This window comes from Gadus macrocephalus, chromosome 20 (assembly GCF_031168955.1).
Source record: "Gadus macrocephalus chromosome 20, ASM3116895v1".
Lineage (NCBI taxonomy): Eukaryota > Metazoa > Chordata > Actinopteri > Gadiformes > Gadidae > Gadus > Gadus macrocephalus.
The window spans coordinates 8,727,254-8,746,620 of record NC_082401.1 but is presented as its reverse complement, the minus strand read 5'-3'; the positions used below and the strand labels follow the sequence as shown (position 1 = coordinate 8,746,620).

At 44.9% G+C, this 19,367-nt stretch overlaps 2 protein-coding genes across 3 annotated transcripts; both read left to right on the top strand.

Moving 5' to 3' along the window:
• Window positions 1-256: 256 nt before the first annotated feature.
• On the top strand, window positions 257-13,662 carry si:rp71-68n21.9 (kelch-like protein 9). Its single transcript, XM_060039396.1, has 11 exons — window positions 257-734; window positions 3,649-3,702; window positions 4,060-4,217; window positions 4,444-4,622; window positions 5,122-5,254; window positions 6,048-6,244; window positions 7,136-7,211; window positions 7,690-8,286; window positions 8,611-8,790; window positions 9,834-9,947; window positions 12,980-13,662. The coding sequence occupies exons 2-11, from the start codon at window positions 3,698-3,700 to the stop codon at window positions 13,474-13,476; spliced, it is 2,136 nt and encodes a 711-aa protein (XP_059895379.1). The 5' UTR covers window positions 257-734; window positions 3,649-3,697; the 3' UTR covers window positions 13,477-13,662.
• A 1,632-nt stretch (window positions 13,663-15,294) lies between these two features.
• Window positions 15,295-19,063, top strand: hsd3b1 (hydroxy-delta-5-steroid dehydrogenase, 3 beta- and steroid delta-isomerase 1). Of its 2 annotated transcripts, XM_060039398.1 has the most exons (3): window positions 15,295-16,797; window positions 17,241-17,405; window positions 17,894-19,063. In XM_060039398.1, exons 1-3 carry the CDS (start codon window positions 16,647-16,649, stop codon window positions 18,700-18,702), a joined length of 1,125 nt encoding a protein of 374 aa, XP_059895381.1. In that variant the 5' UTR covers window positions 15,295-16,646; the 3' UTR covers window positions 18,703-19,063. The 2 variants fall into 2 exon arrangements, with proteins under 2 accessions (XP_059895381.1, XP_059895380.1); XM_060039397.1 differs by lacking the exon at window positions 15,295-16,797 and having other exon boundaries at window positions 16,817-17,405; window positions 17,894-18,848.
• The last annotated feature ends 304 nt before the right edge of the window (window positions 19,064-19,367 follow it).

Sequence of the window (19,367 nt, the reverse complement as noted above, 5' to 3'; positions counted from 1 at the left end):
GGTAACAATCCTTTAAATCCATTACTTGAATTCAACCAGTAATATTTAGATAACCTAGTGTTTTTACCTCTCAGGTAACCATATTGAACAATTTACATGAAACACGGCTAAACAATATATTATTATTGATGAAATGTATAATTGAAATTATCAAAACCATCAAAACACAAATGAAAATTGTGTTTTGACACATTAAAGTGCATTACAAGTTTCAAGTGCATTTTTTCAGTGGAGAGAGAAGTAGAGAGATGGTGACGGTAAGAGTGAGAGGTGGTGAGAAAGAGTTAGTGGTAGAGAGAAAGAGAAGTGACACAGGAAGTGAGAGAGTGGTTAGCTGAATACAGAAGAATATTCAAACTTCGTCTTTTCTCTTAATTGGTGATGTGAGATAACATGGTGGTCTCTCTCTCTCTTGCTCTCGCTCTCTGAGGTTAGTCTTTCAAGACAAGCTCTCTGTTGGAGGTTCAAGATCACAAACGAAGGCTTCCTCTCTCGAAGGTACACAAACTAAAGCTCTCTCTCTCTGAGGTGCCCGTGTGAGGTCAGACTAAGGCTCTCTCTCTCTGTGAGGTGGTCGTGTGAGGTCAGACTAAGGCTCTCTCTCTCTCTGAGGTGCCCGTGTGAGGTCAGACTAAGGCTCTCTCTCTCTGTGAGGTGTTCCTACGGTGCCACTGACTGAACGTCAGGCTGGAGGGGGGAAACAAGACCAGTCTGTTTCAGAGGATTTCCTTCAGGTAAGTTCATAACTTCATATTCATAACATGGATATTACTAAGTAAGGAGATTTATTTATGTAGCGTCATTCCAGATATGCAATCACAAAGTGCTTAGCAACTATTGAAAACTTTGTTGCTCAAAAACTGTTGTTTACATTCCAGGTTAATAGGATTCTGTGATGTAAAAATTTGTTGCAGTTTTTCATCGTCAGTGTTAGTATTGAGTAGAAGCAGAATACTTCACAACTGCTATCATTGAACATTTATTGACATGCTACTGTACCAGACTAGAGATAAACAGTTGAATGCCTTTTTTCTATATTAGTTAAAGGGGACATATTATTACAACAACCCTTTTCCTGGGATTTGGGGTGTTGTTTTGGGTCTCTCGGGCTCCCACACACATACAAACTTTGACAAAAGTCTGTACATGATTCCTTGAGTGAGATATGCATTTCTGAAAGTACCCTGCCTACAGTTACCAAACGAGCGAGTCATTTTCGGCGCCCCCTCCTACGTAGGAAGGGGGCGCACACTCCCCTCCAATCAGAGCATAGCTAAGATTTTGTGGACCAGCGGACGAGCGCTGGGCGGCGATGTTTCAGAAGCAGGGATATTCCATACAAAAATAGATGTCTAATTTGTCAGTTTGCGATGTGACTGCCTGGCAGGGAGCCCGGCGGAGCTGCCGGACTGCCGCCGAATCTCTGGCGGCAGTCCGGCTGCTCAGCTCCGGGAGTACAATCCCTTTCTCCTCCATGTCGTGGTTCAATATTGGCTTCAGAGAGTCAAGGGCCAAGTTCCTTTCCCCCAATTCTTCTCAATCATGGCCGAGATAACCCCCATTACGAGTCTTTACTTGTTGTGGAAGTACCAGAGACGTCAGACGCAGTCTTTATGATTCATAATATCATCCGAGGCGCACATAGCTTTTGGCCGTGATATTAGATATAATATTATATAAATACCTATATATTATATTATATTATTATTATTATTATTATTATTATTATTATTATTATTATTATTATTATTATTATATTATATTATATTAATATAGAGCTCCAGGTAGTCCGCAAACGGCAACAATCACTTCTCCTCTATGCTGTGGTTCACACTGACAGTTTATTGGTCAATGGGAAGCTCATTTGCAGTAAAGCTATTTGCAAGTAAACATAGTATATGAGTTACAGCAAACAGCTTCAAAAATATTCAAAAAGTTTTCTGGAACTCCTATACTATGTTTACTTGTTGGGAAAACACCATAATATGTCTCCTTTAATTGGAATATAAAACTATCCTTGACTAACGCATCCACAACACACAATTTTCAGATACAGTTCATGCCGTCTGGGGATTTAATAAAGTTGTTTTGTATCGTATCGTAGTGCAATGACAAGCCCTGTAATCGGTGCTCTCTCTCTCTCTCTCTCTCTCTCTCTCTCTCTCTCTCTCTCTCTCTCTCTCTCTCTCTCTCTCTCTCTCTCTCTCTCTCGCTTTCAATTTCTCAGTCAAACAAAATGTAGGTGCGAAGTAGTGTGAGGTAGATCTTTTGCATGAAAGACATAATAAAATAAAACATTAATGCATTTTTAATTCACAATATCATACTATTTTCAAGGGCTTAAATTATTATCATAATGTTTATAGATCCATTTATATTATGATTATTTTTTAAATGCATATATCTATATTCTTTGGATCTTGAGCTACTCATAAAACATTAGGGGCTGTAGCCTTAGACGCCCAGGCCTTACCTAACCGCTGGCATGCACTGACAACAGTTTGTAAATTAAAAGAAAGGCAAGAGTTGGACCCAGTTGCCCCTTATTGTAAAAGTTAGTCTGGTCTATAACTAGGAGACCTACTGTACTGCGGAAAGAAGCAAATACATGATGTTAGCTGGGACCTGGCCGTGCACCGCCAAATAAACGGTCTGACTGGTATATATCATGCTACATGTTATATCACAGAGACAAGTCATTGAGGAGAGGGTAGGAGGTTAGGGCGTGTTGCTCACGGATGACTAAAGGTTAGGCTGCAGACATTCAGGGTTGGATCACAGAACCTTTGACCCTACTCACTCGGCTTTCCTGCAACCCTACAAAGTATGGTGAATGATCGGTCATTTGAGATTACAGTCTACATTGTGTACTGCTGTCTAAAGGAAGTGATGAGAAGAATGAAAGGTGGTGAAACACCACGTTCTCATTACGAGCATCATCTAGATGCGAAACATCCCCACATCTTCAGTGTAGCCCTCCTAGCCATTGCTGGGAAGGGGGGATCGATCCATCTTATTTTCTTTCTCAAGGTTGCATGGTTCTTCTCAAAGTGTACTTTTTAAAAATGTTGTCTGTTTATTTACTGTAAGACAACCACATCAACTTCGACCTAGAAACAGATTTCATTTGTCTTATTTCGTACCACATCGGCCTCCAACCGTCTGAGATTACGGGAAAGGATTCACAGGATTAACAAGAAAAACTTTGATGTGCTGTTCGTGTGTTTGACCATTGCACTGTACTAGATAATAATATACCTCTTCAGGTGTCATAAAGATAAGACCATACCATCCCACATTGTATCAACTGTCTTTGCAACGGAGAATGACACATAAAAAAAAGCAGAGGATAGCTTGGAGATAAAATGCATAAAGACCTGGATTAAGGCGTGATTCTCTGATGAAGTCTCCAAACTATTGTATACTACAATGTAAATCTTTGGCTGCCGACCCGATGGGTTTTAAGGAGACTAAATAATTCATGGGACGCCTTGATCGAAGTTTTACAACCGAACGCCTCTGGACAAATTTATTTAGAAACGTTCAAACTCCCTTCTATGGGATTGACAAGATAAACATGTTGGAAATATTGCATGGGACCGACTTCAGATAGCTGTTGTATTTACTCTTCTCTTTGTCTGCACTCAGGAATTCTTCACAGCGTGAAAACAACCAGCGTCCCAACGATGGCAATCAGATGGGGTAAGATAAGATAAGATGGGGGGTTAAGTAAAGGGATATGACCTAGTCTACTTTATAAAATAGACTGTTACCTAGCATGTAGCCTTTATCAGCTGGCCCGCATCGGCTAGCCTTCAACCTAGCCTATAAGCTAGCCTACGTTAACTGGCCTGCGGTGAAAAATGGCTTGCATAAGATCTACAAAACCATTAAATGTGCTGACAAATCAAAACTAATACAAACATTAACTATGAATGACTATTTGATACTTGTGGCACATATTAAGTAACATTTGTTAAAGCTGTTATCCCAACATAGTAAATGATGATATATATAAAGTCCTGTAGGGGATAATGACCTGCTCCGTGTCCTTCATAGCGGGGGTGGGAACGACAGTGGACCCAGCAGGCTCCACAGGACACTGTCCCGTTTTGGGAGCAGACACTCCCGGGACCCCCAGAGACAGGCCCAGGAGGCTCCCAGGCCGCCTCCAGAGGACCCACCAGCTCCGCCGCCGAGACCCCCTGCTGCCCAAGGTATTACCTACTGAACACTCTTAGTGTATGGTACATCATATGCTCAATATATTTGACAAATACAACACAAAAACAATGTTTACGAACCTTGTAGGCCTATTTATGATTCCCATGGCTACTTTGTACTCTTTAGGAACTAGGTCATGCAGCATTATAATTTTTTTTGACTATTCCAACAACATGAAATTAATAAATAACTTGACTACATGTCTTTCTGATCTCCCAGCTGAAAGGCCCGCTCCTCCGAGCCCAGGACCCAAGCCGGCACTAGCCCCTAAACCTCAGGCCTCTGCTCTTGCAGAGAGGCCACCCAAGCAGTCAACTTCTAAACCAAAGCCCAGGCCTCCACCAAGGCCTCTGTCAAAGTTGTTTACCAGCAACAAGCATGGTGAAAACCTCCTGCAGGTACAGTGGAAGCACACAATGTACTGTACAGGGATGGAAAGATAAATGGATGACTGGATGGATTGATAAACTAATCAATGGAAGAATGGATGGATACATAGATGGATATATAGATGGGTAGATGGATGGATGGATGGATGGATGGATGGATAGATGGATAGATAGATAGATAGATAGATAGATAGATAGATAGATAGATAGATAGATAGATAGATAGATAGATAGATAGATAGATAGATAGATAGACAGATAGACAGATAGACAGATAGACAGATAGATAGATAGATAGATAGATAGATAGATAGATAGATAGATAGATAGATAGATAGATAGATAGACAGATAGACAGATAGACAGATAGATAGATAGATAGATAGATAGATAGATAGATAGATAGATAGATAGATAGATATTGATGGCATGAGTTGGACAGGTTAATGATAGAAAGATGGGAGAGAGATACATGGCGGATACCCTTTGACAGCTGACTCTGTCAAAGGGTTTGGATTGTTTCCGCGGCGACACAACCCTGTGTGATGTCATCCTGGTTGCCGGCGACGCCAGCGAGACCTTCCCGGTTCACCGGGTCATCATGGCCTCCGCCAGCGACTACTTCAAAGCCATGTTCACCGGTGAGACAGCCGCGATTGTCCACACCTCCAGACACACAGTACCGCAGATGCACAGAGTTACACAGATTCACATCAAAGAACGCAGCACTAATGAACTACCACAAACCCAGTCGGCATCACATTTACATTTTCTAACAGCTACCCAAATACACACATGACTACAAGCTTATATTAACTACAAGAATACACAGGAAAACAAGCTAGCACTCCATCTTTATACGAGCTGGATAGAGGACACCGGCGCCCACAGGGCTACACCCCCACCCCCACTGGGACTGTCTCTGCCTGGGTCTGTGAGGAAAAGAGGAAGTGTGGACATATGTTTGTCATGTGATCTGCATTTCTTTCAACAGTGACCCGTCCTTATCACAAAGCCACAGAACAGTACCACATCTCAATAGTGAGTGACTGGTACAAGTCTCTCACTCTGTCTGGTTCTGAGGAACTGAGAACAGTTATATTTATAATGCGATTAGACTACAGACACCCACCCCATTCATCACTTTAGGCTGGAGACGTGTAGCCTGTTTATATATATATATATATATATATACATATATTCATTTATATATATATATATATATATATATTTCATATTTAACTATTCTATTTTATGCAAATAATGTACTGATTGTGAATAGGTGCATAATACAAGATACATAAATTGATATGGCAATGCCAGTTTATGAATATTCAAATGAACAAATTATGTAACATGTCCTACCTGATGGATGCGCTAGAGTCGAGGCTCCCTTTAAACTCTGCTTTGTTTCTTCCTTCGGCTGTGAACCAGGAGGCATGCGGGAGCAGGAGATGGAGGAGATCAAGCTCCATGGCGTGACCAGGGCCGGTCTGAAGAACGTCATAGACTTCATCTACACCTCCAGGGTCAACCTCAACATGGCCAACCTGCAGGACACTCTGGAGGCGGCCAACTTCCTTCAGGTCATGCCCGTGTTGGGCTTCTGCAATCAGCTGCTGAGCAGCGAGGTGAGGCCCAGGACACTGCCACTCTGATCGTAGCGCACATCTACATCACAGGCACACACAAGCACAAGACACTTTGGATAAATGACCAGAGGCTGAACATGAGGCTGAGAACAATCAAAGCATACAATACAACACACAATGATATGCCATATTGTTTAATTACCGACGAGCTGGCTGTCGCCTTGCATGGTTGACTCCGCCGTCGGTGTGTGTATGTGTGCGTGAATGGTGAATGTGAGGCAACATTGTAAAGCGCTTTGGGTGGCCGATGGTCAGAAAAGCGCTATATAAATGCAGTCCATTTTTTACTGTGTTAGTGTAACACTAGATATCCATTCTCCCTCCACCCCAGCATGCAGAATTTATGGAACAAAGCCCTCAGTGTGGCAGCCCGCTAGAACTACATTTTTGGACATCCTGTGCTCTCATTATTTTCTGTTCCTGTTTGTAGCATTCTGCTACGTGTATAGAGTCCTTTGGGCCCTTGAAAGGTGCTAAATTAAATTACTATTATTATTTCCAAATTTCACAGCAGTTTCAACATTTCTGAAATCCTACAAGGTAAAACTTAAAAGATGTCAGAGCCGTATTCACCTACTAGCCATCTGGGTACCTCTTTGTTCTGAATGCCAGCTGGGTGGGGGATTTAATGTGTTTAGAAACTAGACAGACGGTTGGTGAAAAGGGCCTATGGATGCTAATACAACCGGCCTTATGGATGATGGATAAGTGAATGATTCATGTGTGTGTGTGTGTGTGTGTGTGTGTGTGTGTGTGTGTGTGTGTGTGTGTGTGTGTGTGTGTGTGTGTGTGTGTGTGTGTGTGTGTGTGTGTGTGTGTGTGTGTGTGTGTGTGTGTGTGTGTATGTGTGTGTGTGTGTGTGTGTGTCAGATCACGGTGGATAACTGTGTGGAGGTGGAGCGTGTGGCAGTTGATCTGCTGCTGGAGGATGTGCAGGAGAACATAGGTGTGTTTTTATATTACCTCTTTACCTTACTCAAATAGTATCTGCATTAACTCATGAATGTTTGGACTTCTCTCCGGACTGTACAGTGGCGGTTTTAGGCACGGGCAAACCGGGGTGCCATTCCACGAGCAGTTAAAAAATAATAATAATATGCGCCGCGAAGCGTTTTATTTGTACTATTTCACTATTTGGTCATTAGGCGGACGCTGTTATCCAAAGCTCCTTACAGTGAATTCAGATACATCTCATTAAGAAGCCGGTAGGGTAACGTTACCTGATTTCGGAAATGAAAAAGGGGGACGTTTGTTGTTGGACGGTACATCGATACACAAAATATCTATAATATTTCGAAAAATATATATATAAAAGAATGGTGGTACATTTCAAAGGAAAGCATCACACGGACAGCTTCAAACCCAGAACCAACAAATCCCCCGCCTGAACTAACTAACTCTTAACCCTAACCCTTCCCGTCCAGGTGAGTTTGTGATCCAGAACCTGTGTGAGCTGGTGCAGAGCGGCCGCTACCTGGAGCTGTCGGCCAGAGGCGTGGCCCAGGCCCTGGCCAGTGACTCCCTGAAGGGCTTCTCGGAGATGGAGCTGTACGCCATCGCCCGCGCCTGGCTCAACCACGACGCGCCCCGCCGCCGGGCCTCCATCTACACCCTGATGCGGCACATCCGCTTCCCCCTCATGACCCCCGGCCAGCTGATCCAGATCTCCCAGTGCGAGGGCGAGGGGGACGAGGAGGCAGGAGGGGCGGGGTCGGCGGCGGCGGGCAAGGAGACGCTGATGCGCAGCGACGCGGCGTGCGTCAGCCTGCTGCTGGAGGCCAGCAACTACCAGATGATGCCCTTCCTGCAGCCCACGCTGCAGACCGAGCGCACGCGCATCCGCTCAGACGCCACGCACCTGCTGGCGCTGGGGGGCGTGATGCGGCAGCAGCTGGTGGTCAGCCGCGAGCTGAGGCTCTACGACGGGGAGAGCGGGTTGTGGAGGGCCCTGGAGCCCATGGTGGTCCCTCGCTACCAGCATGGGGTGGCCCTGCTGGGGGGCTTCCTCTTCATAGTGGGAGGTAGGAGCAGCAACCACTGTGCACTACTACACTACCTACCATATAGTGGTAATGAGTTAGGAGCATCCACCCCTGTTGGAGATATGGACAAATAGGGACATTCACAAACCTTCATCTTGCAACTCGAATGCCTAATTCTGCGCCCAGGTGCAGTGCCTCACCTTCTGTGCCAAGCGCTCCACCATGTTTGCACCTGTTAGCGAACTCCCCCACCTCGTGCTCTGAGAAGCTAAATATATAAACGTAAGCGAAAAGTAATAGATGTACCGCACGCACACCACAACGTCTCTGACCCATTTCCTCCATCCTCCATCACCCCCTCAGGCCAGAGCACCTACGACACCAAGGGGAAGACGGCGCTGGACTGCGCGTACCGCTACGACCCGCGCTTCGACCGCTGGCTGCAGATCGCCTCGCTCAACGCCAAGAGGACCTTCTTCCACCTGAGCGCCCTGAAGGGCCAGCTGTACGCCGTGGGGGGGAGGAACCTGTCTGGGGAGATCGGTGAGGCTCTTTATAACCTGACCTTGTGATGCACCTCTCATCTGCAGCACGCAAACGGTCGATGTGTTGGTTTTCATTTTCACTGATTTAAAATGATTTTGGAGGCTTTGAATAATATTAAAAGGGCTAACAAAGGGGAGGCATTGTAAGCCCTGGGTTAAGTCTACACCTTTTCAGTTGATGTTGAGAAACCTGTTTGGTATACATGTATCAGAAAAGATAAGATACAATTGACTTTATTGTCCCCAGGAAAATTGGTCTTATCTGCTGCATTTATTATCTGCTAATAAAATGTAAATAACAAAAGTTTATTGACCATAAAGTTACACACTGCCCATCATCCAACACATCAAAATGATGTAAATGTGGATCAATGATACGTATGTTTGTATGCGTATTCTCTTTATATTTTTACTCATTGATTTAATCCAAGTGCACACAGAGCCATCATGTCACAGAGGCTGTGACATGATGATCGGTAAAGATCGGTAAAGATCTAAACCAAAGAGAAAACATTGGGTTTGGGTAAACAAAGCTTAACTCCTAACCTTGACCAAACAACACTATGGGAGCAGTTTGGGTAAGGCTCTCGACCCGAGAGATCAGAGACCAAACCAGCAATCTTCTCATTCTAACAACCTACCACAGAGAAAACAGAGTTTACAAATAAAACAAATTCAGATCCAACAATCTAATATGGCGTCATCCTCAGGCCCTGCTGGTTTTACAAGGCCATGAGCTGGGCCCGACTCACTCAGAGATTTTGCTTGCCAGCTTTTTGAGATGGTATCTGTACAGTGTAGTAGTGCTCCAGAATTGCTCTGCACAAGTTTCAAGTACCTTGCCACAGATGTTGCAGGTCTGACTTCAGTGTCGGATTAAGTTACAGAGAACACTCTTTACATCAATATTAACTGATTGACAAGCCTTGTTCTTTTCCCTTATCTTGGTCATTTGTGTTGTAAAATCATGATTATCACAAATGTTTAATCCATCAGAAAGATATTTTCTGAATCCATCTCGATCTCTTCCTCCGTTTCCAGACAGCGTGGAGTGTTACAACCTGAAGAGGAATGATTGGACATTAGTGAGTCACATGTCTGAACCTCACTACGGACACGCTGGATCTGTGCACGGTGACCTCATGTATGTCTCAGGTAATGAAGGAACAGTTCACCTCTTGTATGTAAGTATACTGTGAAGACTAAACTAATACCAATGCAAAGGTAGTGCCCTGTGTTGTACTTATAAAAGGTATAGTGTAGTAGTAGAATAATATAATGGAAACAAACTTAAAAATGGTGCAGCAGCTAATAGTAAAATATAAAGAAATCTCTGTTTCCATACCCAGAGAGACGTAGCGTGTTGGATGAGCCGTTGGGAACCCCTTCTGGGTCCAACACAGGACTCAGTGCCTCTGGTCTGTGCTGTGGCTAACCCTGGGATCGGTTTACTAGCAACCCTGCATGGGAGGTTAGAGTGACAGGCTGTGAGAACAGAAGTGAGATACAGGAAGTAGCGAAGGCTGTGGTTAAAGTGGGTCTGAATGGCCTGGTGCTGTCTGAAGGGCCTGGCCGTCTGAAGCGCATGGCGGTCTTAAGCCACAGGTCCTGACTGTGTCACGCACCAAACTGCATGCAGAGGAAACACTACAGAGAACCGAGACCTTCCATTTAATGTAGCCACTATTGTTTTTATTTAAGGTCCCTGTAAGGCAAAAAGGAAAAAGACAAAATAGATATAAACAACGTCTTGTTTTTTTTTTCCCCATTGTTTGACATCCTTAGGGTGGTCTTGAAACAACAACAATAATATGTTGAGTAGAATTGCCTGTTCAACTGTAAACCTCCTCATTGCACCCAGAATTTTGGAAACATAAGATGCATGAATATCAAAGCAACTTTGTATTAATTCAAATGGTCACCAAAGTCCCTGTGTGACTCCAGGTCATGGTGTATGAAGATTTAATCGTTTATATAAAGAGCAGCTTGTGAATAAAAGGGCTTAGGAGTGCTCTGGCATCAAGAGACAGAAGCTCGATGGGAGCAGGTGCGTGAAGTTTTGTGCTTGTCTATCGGCCACACATTTCAGCCCACTTCCTTCCTGTTTACGCCAAATGCATCTGCATCTCTGAGCAGTACAAAGAGTCAGACTGAGATCTGGGTTTCCGCGTCTAAACGTGAGAAAAAACTTGAGAAAAGAGTCATGAACAAAACAAACATGACTTACAGTTTTTTCCTATCGTTTTCGGTCATGTACCCATACTATGGTCACTTTTCCCTATCACTTAACACAGTGGGCTTTAGAGACACACACCTCCGCATATCTGTTAACCTTTGGTGCAAAATGCACTACAACAACCACACCACAAACAATGCTGCCATAACTTAACACATGTTTCCTCTCAGAACACTATGACCTAAAAAACACTAACGTCTTGAAGCATTGCCAATTGCATATATAAAATGTTGCTGTGTCCTCCAGTTTGGCATAGATTTCCTGTAGTGTTGCATTGAAAAAAAGAGAAAAAACACAGACAAACACTTCTTTGGACTACAGTAATAAAGTTTGTAATATTACAGTATGACAATCCAAGCCAAGTATCTGCTGACAGTGTTCATATGTCGGTTTACCTCCCACAAAAGATGTCACAATTGAGTGTGGTAAATGTACTGTAATTGTAAATACAGTAAATACTGTAAGTGTTTTATGAGAAACTGAGAATAACAATTTTCAGTTTTTGTAATGCAAATTACATACAGTAAGTACGTAATATATGATCCAGAAACAAATCACAAACACAACAGTTTTTTTCACTGTGATTTACTTTTTGGAGATTTTGTCACTGTGCAAGTGTTACACAAAACAGAAAATACATTACAAAGTCAAAAAATGTGTTCTAACAAAAAATGCAATGCACAAAACCTGCACATACTGTATATTACAGTAGCCCAACAGTGGCGCAGAATTGGGCTAATCCCTCCTATCCTCTGCATTTGGCCACAAATTTTCATCTACGTCGCAACGTATGGTTTCTCTTGCCATACAACGTGGATAAAATCTTTTGGAATGCCTTATCCAGGCCTGGATATCTAAATATTTTTTCTTATTCAAACATGTAACTTCATTTGTCTGTCCAAATGCAGCATCTTTCCATCTACAGTGATCTAAATTACTGATAAGTTAGGTTTTGAACAGAAAGTTCACTGTTTTGAACAGAGTATCTAAACATTGGTAAAATATGCTGTAGTTCCACAGCGTTTTGCCGGTAGTGAACATTGACTGGGGCAGGTATCCATGAAATTTGGAAGAAGGCGTCATTGCCAGCATTTGTATCTTAGCATAGGGGCAAGTAACCACAGTTTGGTTCACATGGTCTACTGGTATGCTCACTGTGTGAAGTGTTTAGGGAATGTGAACATGGTTTAGGTAAATTGCCTAAAACGATAGGAAAAAACTGTAATCCAGCAAGATACAACAACACATGGCACCAGAAGAGCCCTGCTATCTTGAAGAAAGAACCCAAAAAGAGGGGAAGCTTGTACACACGACTGGGATTTGTTTAAAGTAGATCACCAGAGACAGGGACCGCTGCATTGTTACACCAGAGGCCACCATTCTAATGGCCTTGGGTGTGCATATTGATAACACATGCACAAACACACACACACACACACACACACACTAACACACACACACACACACACACACACAGTAACACACACAGTAACACACACACACACACACTAACACACACACACACAGTAACACACACAGTAACACACACACTCACGGACGGACGGACGGACGGACGGACGGACACAATCAATGGACTATACAATCCGCTGTTTCAATTATCTATTTTAGGAATTATTATATTAATCTTAAATTTAGAATTATAGCGTCACACATTAGATGGGCCACCAGCTGAATATGACTTGTCAAACTTACTAAAAACGGAAAACACTTGTGTTTTGAACTACACAATGCTACACAACAATTTAATTTAACACTGTCCTAGTTTGTGGATTAATTATCTCCATATGTATCATAGCAGATAGCAGATGTCTGTTATTGGTCTAGTCAGAGCCCTGTTCGTCTGGGCCACTCCCGGGCCAACTCTGATCACCATGCTCCTCCTCGGCCTAACCCTCCACGTGTCCCCCCCCCCCCCCTCCCCCATCCCCAGGCGGCATCACCAGGGACACCTTCCAGAAGCAGCTGTGGAGCTACGACCCGGCGGCCGACGCCTGGACGCGCCGCGCCGACATGATGGAGCTGCGGGGGCTGCACTGCATGTGCGCGGTGGGGGACCGCCTCTACGTCATGGGGGGCAACCACTTCGGCTCCACCAGCGACTACGACGACGTGCTGAGCTGCGAGTTCTACAGCCCCGCGGCGGACCAGTGGACGGCAGTGGCGCCCATGCCCCGGGGCCAGAGCGACGTGGGGGTCACCTTGTTCGAGGGGAGGGTCTACGTGGTGGGGGGTTACTCCTGGAACAGCCGCTGCATGGTGGCCATCGTGCAGTGCTACGACCCCGAGCAGGACGCGTGGGACAGGGTGTTCGACGTGCTGGAGCCCCTCGGGGGGATCAGGGCGTGCACCATGAGGGTGCACGTGCCAGAGGACTGCGTGGACGAGGCGCGGATACAGGACTGCCCGCTGCCCACCGCCAAGAGCTGACTGAGGGGGGGAACGTCTCAGAGCCAGAGGAGGGGGGGGCGACCGTGACTTGGTTATCAAACTGCTTCCACAAAGAGATGACAAGGACTTTGACAGAAAAACACAGGGTTGGTGAAAGAGCCGACACCCAACAGGATATTGTTATGTCGAACGGAATGGGATTGCCATTCCTGATTGAAAATATCACACCCCACCAAATTCAGATTTCAAAGATATCAACGATCTAGAGAGAGCTCCTGTCTTAAGGTCCTTTTACATCAGGCGCATAATTACTAAATGACACGAACATGCGAGAAAAAGAAAGAAAAAAAAATGCGTTCAGTGTAAAAGGACCTTGAGTGTTTTGGAACACACACCAAACAAGAACGAATAAATAAATATAAATAACAAAACCCCCAACGTTATAATTTTTTTACTATATAATTTACAAATATTTGGAATATATTATTTTGCTTTTTTACCGTAGCAAAATAAGAATATTTTAAATATATTCTTGATAACTTTTCATTCTGTTATAATGCTGGAAAGATCCATTCTGCCATTGGCAGAGTTTGGGTTGGTTATGCCTGCCGGAAGCTACATAAACAGCTAATATTATTAACATGCTAAATTATTCTGGGGTGGTGAATCAACTCTTGAGTTTTAATATGTATGTTGTCAGATATAATGACATGACTTATGACTTTTATCAATTATATTTTATTATGCTTTCAAGCTTTAAAGTCATGAAAATAAACTCAAAATCCAACCAGCCGCTCACCATCAATAACATGAATGTGGAAGAGGTGCAGGAATTCACCTATTTAGGCAGTAAAATAACAACAGATGGAGATTCAGGGGCAGATGTCCAGGACAGGATCAATAAGGCTAGGGGAGCGTTTGCAGCACTAAGAAAAATATGGAAGACTTCAAAGATCAGCATAAAGACAAAGCTGAGGATATTCAAGAGCAACGTCCTCGGGGTTCTCCTGTATGGAGCAGAATCATGGAAAGTGACACAGACCATCTGCCACAAGCTAGACGTATTCCAGACTCGAAGCCTTAGGAGGATACTGGGAATATTTTGGCCTAGGACAATCTCAAATGAAGACCTCTACAGTAGAACAGACATGAGACCCCTGTCAAATGTTATCAAAAACAGAAGGTGGATGTGGATCGGACATGTGTGCAGAATGGACCCAAGCGCTCTCCCAAGGGTGGCCATGAGATGGACACCACCTGGGACAAGAAAACAAGGCCGACCAAAAGAGACATGGAGAAGATCTGTGGAGAAGGAGATGAAACAACTGGGATGGTCCTGGGGCCAAGTGCAACATTGGGCAACAGACAGGCAGCATTGGCGTTCGTTGGTGAAGACCTTATGTGCTACCAAGCACGAAGAGGACTAACTAATGCTTTCAAGGGCAATTTGTTAAAATTATTCTATGCTTTTAACATTTAGTGTTACAAAAAACGTTTTGATGTGAAGAGAAGAAGAATAGTTAAATTCTTAGTTGACATTGGTTGTTACTCTGAAACCAGCAAGACATTTTTACAGTGGACTCGTCAATAAGCAAGGGTATTTGTTTCAGCTTAATGTAAGTCATAGCTTAACTGTAAGTGTAGTTAGAAGCAATGATTTGTTTTTTCTTTCTAACAGTTGTCCGGTTGATAATGTAGAGATATTAATAAAAGTTGCATTACATTAAACAGCCTATCTATCTTGTTAAACATTTCATCATCATAATGTGCCGTGGAAAAATGTATCCAAATATCAAAAGTTTTACAACCTTCTTTACTTTATTCCTAGTTAATTCCAAACACTTTCATCTGATTCCCCCTTGCACCATCAGACGCATTATAACCATGCATATTAAGTCTTATACTGCCACCATTTCCCTGACTTCTGTATCAGGCCCATTGCTTAAATTGTCTAGCATACTTGCAGACATGGCCACTCCCCCCCACCTTCCCTGTATTGCAAATCAACCAGCCTGACTTACATCACTAGACCAGCCGCTGATGTAAGATAATGATGTTGCTGTGGCCTTGGTTCCTCATCCTTCAGTGGGGTGATAAGAGGAAGAGAGAGGCGAGATACGGACGTCTGCCAGGCCAAGGTCTACAAACAAAGCAGGGATCCGACCGAAAACACGTCCTTGGATCCCTACTGTCTTGTGGCAGAAGTCACCATCAACACAGCCATACTGAACCAGTGCCAGTGATACTCCAGTATTGTACACCTTACATTATTTTGGAAGGGTTTGTATTGTATTAGTAAATTAAACAAGACTCCACTACACATTTTAACAACCCCTCCTACTATTAATCACTATTTGACCAGCCATGATGCTTGCTTTTAATCACTAGAAGGACGGAAACCTTGTTCTCTGTCAGATAACCCATCACCTTGAAACTGTTCTTTACAGCCTTTAACAGAAACAATGTAGTCAAGCACTTTTTTATGAAGCTTGCATTTCTGAAAAGCTTCAAATGTTCTTGTTATTGAATATCAGATGTCAATTTCACAAGTTTAATGCCCAATAAGGCATTTATCTGAAATTCCTAAAGTATCTGCATCTGCTTAATTGTAAACATAGTCATCACTGGACTGGCTTTCTCAGCAGAGATTTGCTGAAGCTTTAATAAAGTTAAAGTTGACAGTCTCTCCAATATGTCATTGCTATCCTTCTAATGAGCCCATTGTCTGAATGATCTGTACACCAAGACAACGTATCTGGCCCGGGATGTCCTTGGTAGATACAAAACATACACAAGCGGTGCGCTCAGAGTGTTTGGCTCTAGACTGCAACAAATTCCTCCACCACAGGGGGACAGAGGGACTGTCCTCCATCCTCACTCTGGGACAGAGATGAATAAAAGGACCAGGCCACAACGGGAGCGGACAGAGGTCCCAGAAGCACTCCTTGGCTTGTTTAGCAGAAGCAGGAGGGATCCCAGCAGCGGTACAGAGACAGAGGAACCCTTTCACCCATCGCCAAGCTGTCAGTCCTGGGAAAGATACACTGAGCTGCAAAGGCTGGACGACAGACGAAGAGACAAAAGGAGATCAGGGAGACAAGGAAAGAGGGGGACCACAGCCAGGGTTCTGATTCCAGGTGCATGGTTCGCAAACACTACGTTTGTGGGTACACTCGTCCAGGGTCATACTGAGCGCGTGCGGGCCAGGGATGTCTCTGAGTGGGGACGTGTGTCTGGTGACTGGGGCGGGGGGTTTTTTGGGACGGAGGCTGGTCAAGCTGCTGCTGGAGGAGGAGAAGCTAGCGGAGATCCGTCTGCTGGACCAGCACATCCAGCCTCAACTCATACAGTCTCTGGAGGGTAAGACATTTTTTAATTGAAAGTGAATTGGAAACCAGCTCATAGCCATAGGTCTAGATGGAGGAAAGACCTATGGCATTTAAAATCCCTTAGATGTGAACAGGAAAGAGACATAGATGCTGGTTAGCTAATTCCTTAAATATCTTGTCTACATAAGGATGTTAAACCAATGACAGGAAGTACAAGGTGTTTTTTTATGTTGTCAATAAATCGTAGTTAAATCAGAGGCAAGCATTAGGCAATAAGCATGTTTTTTCATTTGTTGTTTGTTTGTTGGCAATATCCTCATATATCCACTGTCAAGTTAATCTGCATTTTCAGTAAAACCATGTTCAATATTGATCTTCATCATCTATCAATCCTCAGTATTTGGTTGAGCTCTATCTCTGCCAACCAAGCCGTATTGCCTGTGGTGACTGTGTTTCAACTGTCTGTGTCCCCAGAGGCCCGGGGTGAGACCCGACTAAGTGTGCTCGAGGGGGACATCAGGGACAGTGACTTCCTGGTCCGGGCGTGCCGGGGCGTGTCCGTGGTCTTCCACATTGCATCGCTCATCGATGTCATCGGGGCGCTGGACTACAGCGAGCTGTACACCGTCAACGTTAAAGGTACTGCAGCGTATCAACCGCTCAAGGCTTTCTTTGGGCCTGATAGTCGCAGATAACTGACGCAATTCAGAACTGGATTCCATTCCATTTCTGACAGGGGCCCACAATGACTTCCAGTGTCAAAGAAATTATAGCAATGGGCCCTTTTCAGGCCCGGAGTGGCTAATCGGGGGAGGACCGGGACAATTCCCTGTAGGGCAGCCTGACTTTTGGCCCGCGAGGGCCGGTGTTCAATTATTATTTTTATTTGTATTTACTTTGGGCCGCGGTGCGGGGGCACCCCTAGTGGTAGGAGCCTCACACTGCGCCCAGTGCCCACTTGGCGTTGTATTTAGGTCACGCGATGAGCAAATGCCCCCCCCCCCCCCCCCTCCAAAGGATACTAACCAAAAAATAACCAATAGGTAATAACAAAAATATATAGGTAATAACCAATAATCTATATATATTAAATAATCAATAACCAAGAGATAATAATCGATTCCTAGGCACCCAGCTCCTGTTGGAGGCGTGCGTACGGGAGAACGTCGTCTCCTTCGTCTACACCAGTAGCATCGAGGTGGCGGGACCCAACCCCGCCGGGGACCCCGTCATTAACGGCGACGAAGACACGGCTGACGCCTCCACCCTCAAGTTCGCCTACAGCCGGACCAAAAAGGAGGCGGAGCGCCGGAGCCTGGAGGCCAACGGCGAGCGTCTGCAGAACGGCGGCCGCCTGGCCACCGTCGCACTCCGGCCCATGTACATCTACGGCGAGGGCTGCCGCTTCTTGCTGGGCCACATGGCCGACGGCATCGCCAACCGCGACGTGCTGTACCGCACCTCGGCGCGCGAGGCCCGGGTCAACCCCGTGTACGTGGGCAACGCCGCGCTCGCCCACCTCCAGGCGGCGCGCAGCCTCCGCGATGTGGACCGGCGCGCCGTCGCTGCGGGCAACGTCTACTACGTCTCCGATGACACGCCCCCCGTCAGCTACAGCGACTTCAACCACGCGGTGATGGCGCCGCTTGGCTTCCGCATCCAGGAGAAGCACATGCAGCCGTTGTGGCTGCTGCATGTGTTTTGCTTCCTGCTGGAGGTGCTGAGGTTCTGTCTGCAGCCCTTTAAGCACATCGCCCCGCCCCTCAACCGGCAGCTGCTGGTGATGCTCAACACGCCGTTCAGCTTCGGCTACCAGAAGGCCAAGAGAGACCTGGGATACGCCCCCAGGTACACCTGGGAGGAGGCCCGCACACACACCGTGGAATGGCTGGCCGACCAGCTGCCCAAGGAGAGGGAGCGGCTCAGGGCCAAGTAGCTCCTCACATGTGGTCAATAATCGAGGGATCCTGGATGATGGTCAAGACAAGCCACCGCTTCAGTCTCAAAGGGCTTCAAAGGTTATACGACACCCCCCTATCTTGGAGCCCGCTAAAGGGCTCCCCAAACCCCAAGAGAAGAAACACTGGGTGCGATAGTAAATTAATGTGCACACTGTGTGCCACACATAGTGGACATATTTAGGCAAACAAAGGTTAAAGTATGATTGGAATTTTAGAAAGAAGTTATTAATGAATTCACACTCAATCATGAATATGCGCTATGTCTTTATTCTACATGTCAAAAATCTATTTGTTTCACTGTTTGAATTCAAGCTATTAAAAATGCATACAATTGTTTCTCCTTGCACAATTCTTTATGCGTCTTGAGAGACTCCCTAAATACGGTAACTTCTGGGAGTTTGCTGCCACCTATGGGTTAAAAAACAGCTGAAGGCTGAAAGCACCTCCACACATTTTCAAAAATAGACAGTTGAAGGTACGCAAAGGTCAACGTCTCACAAGATGACTCATCATGTGCACAGGCTTTTCACATTACCTATCAACCTGGCTTTCCCTGCCTCCATTGACTGCTGAACATTAGAACAAATTAGATGAATTTGCTTCCTTGGATGGATTTTAACGGAATAAATAGCTGTAGTAT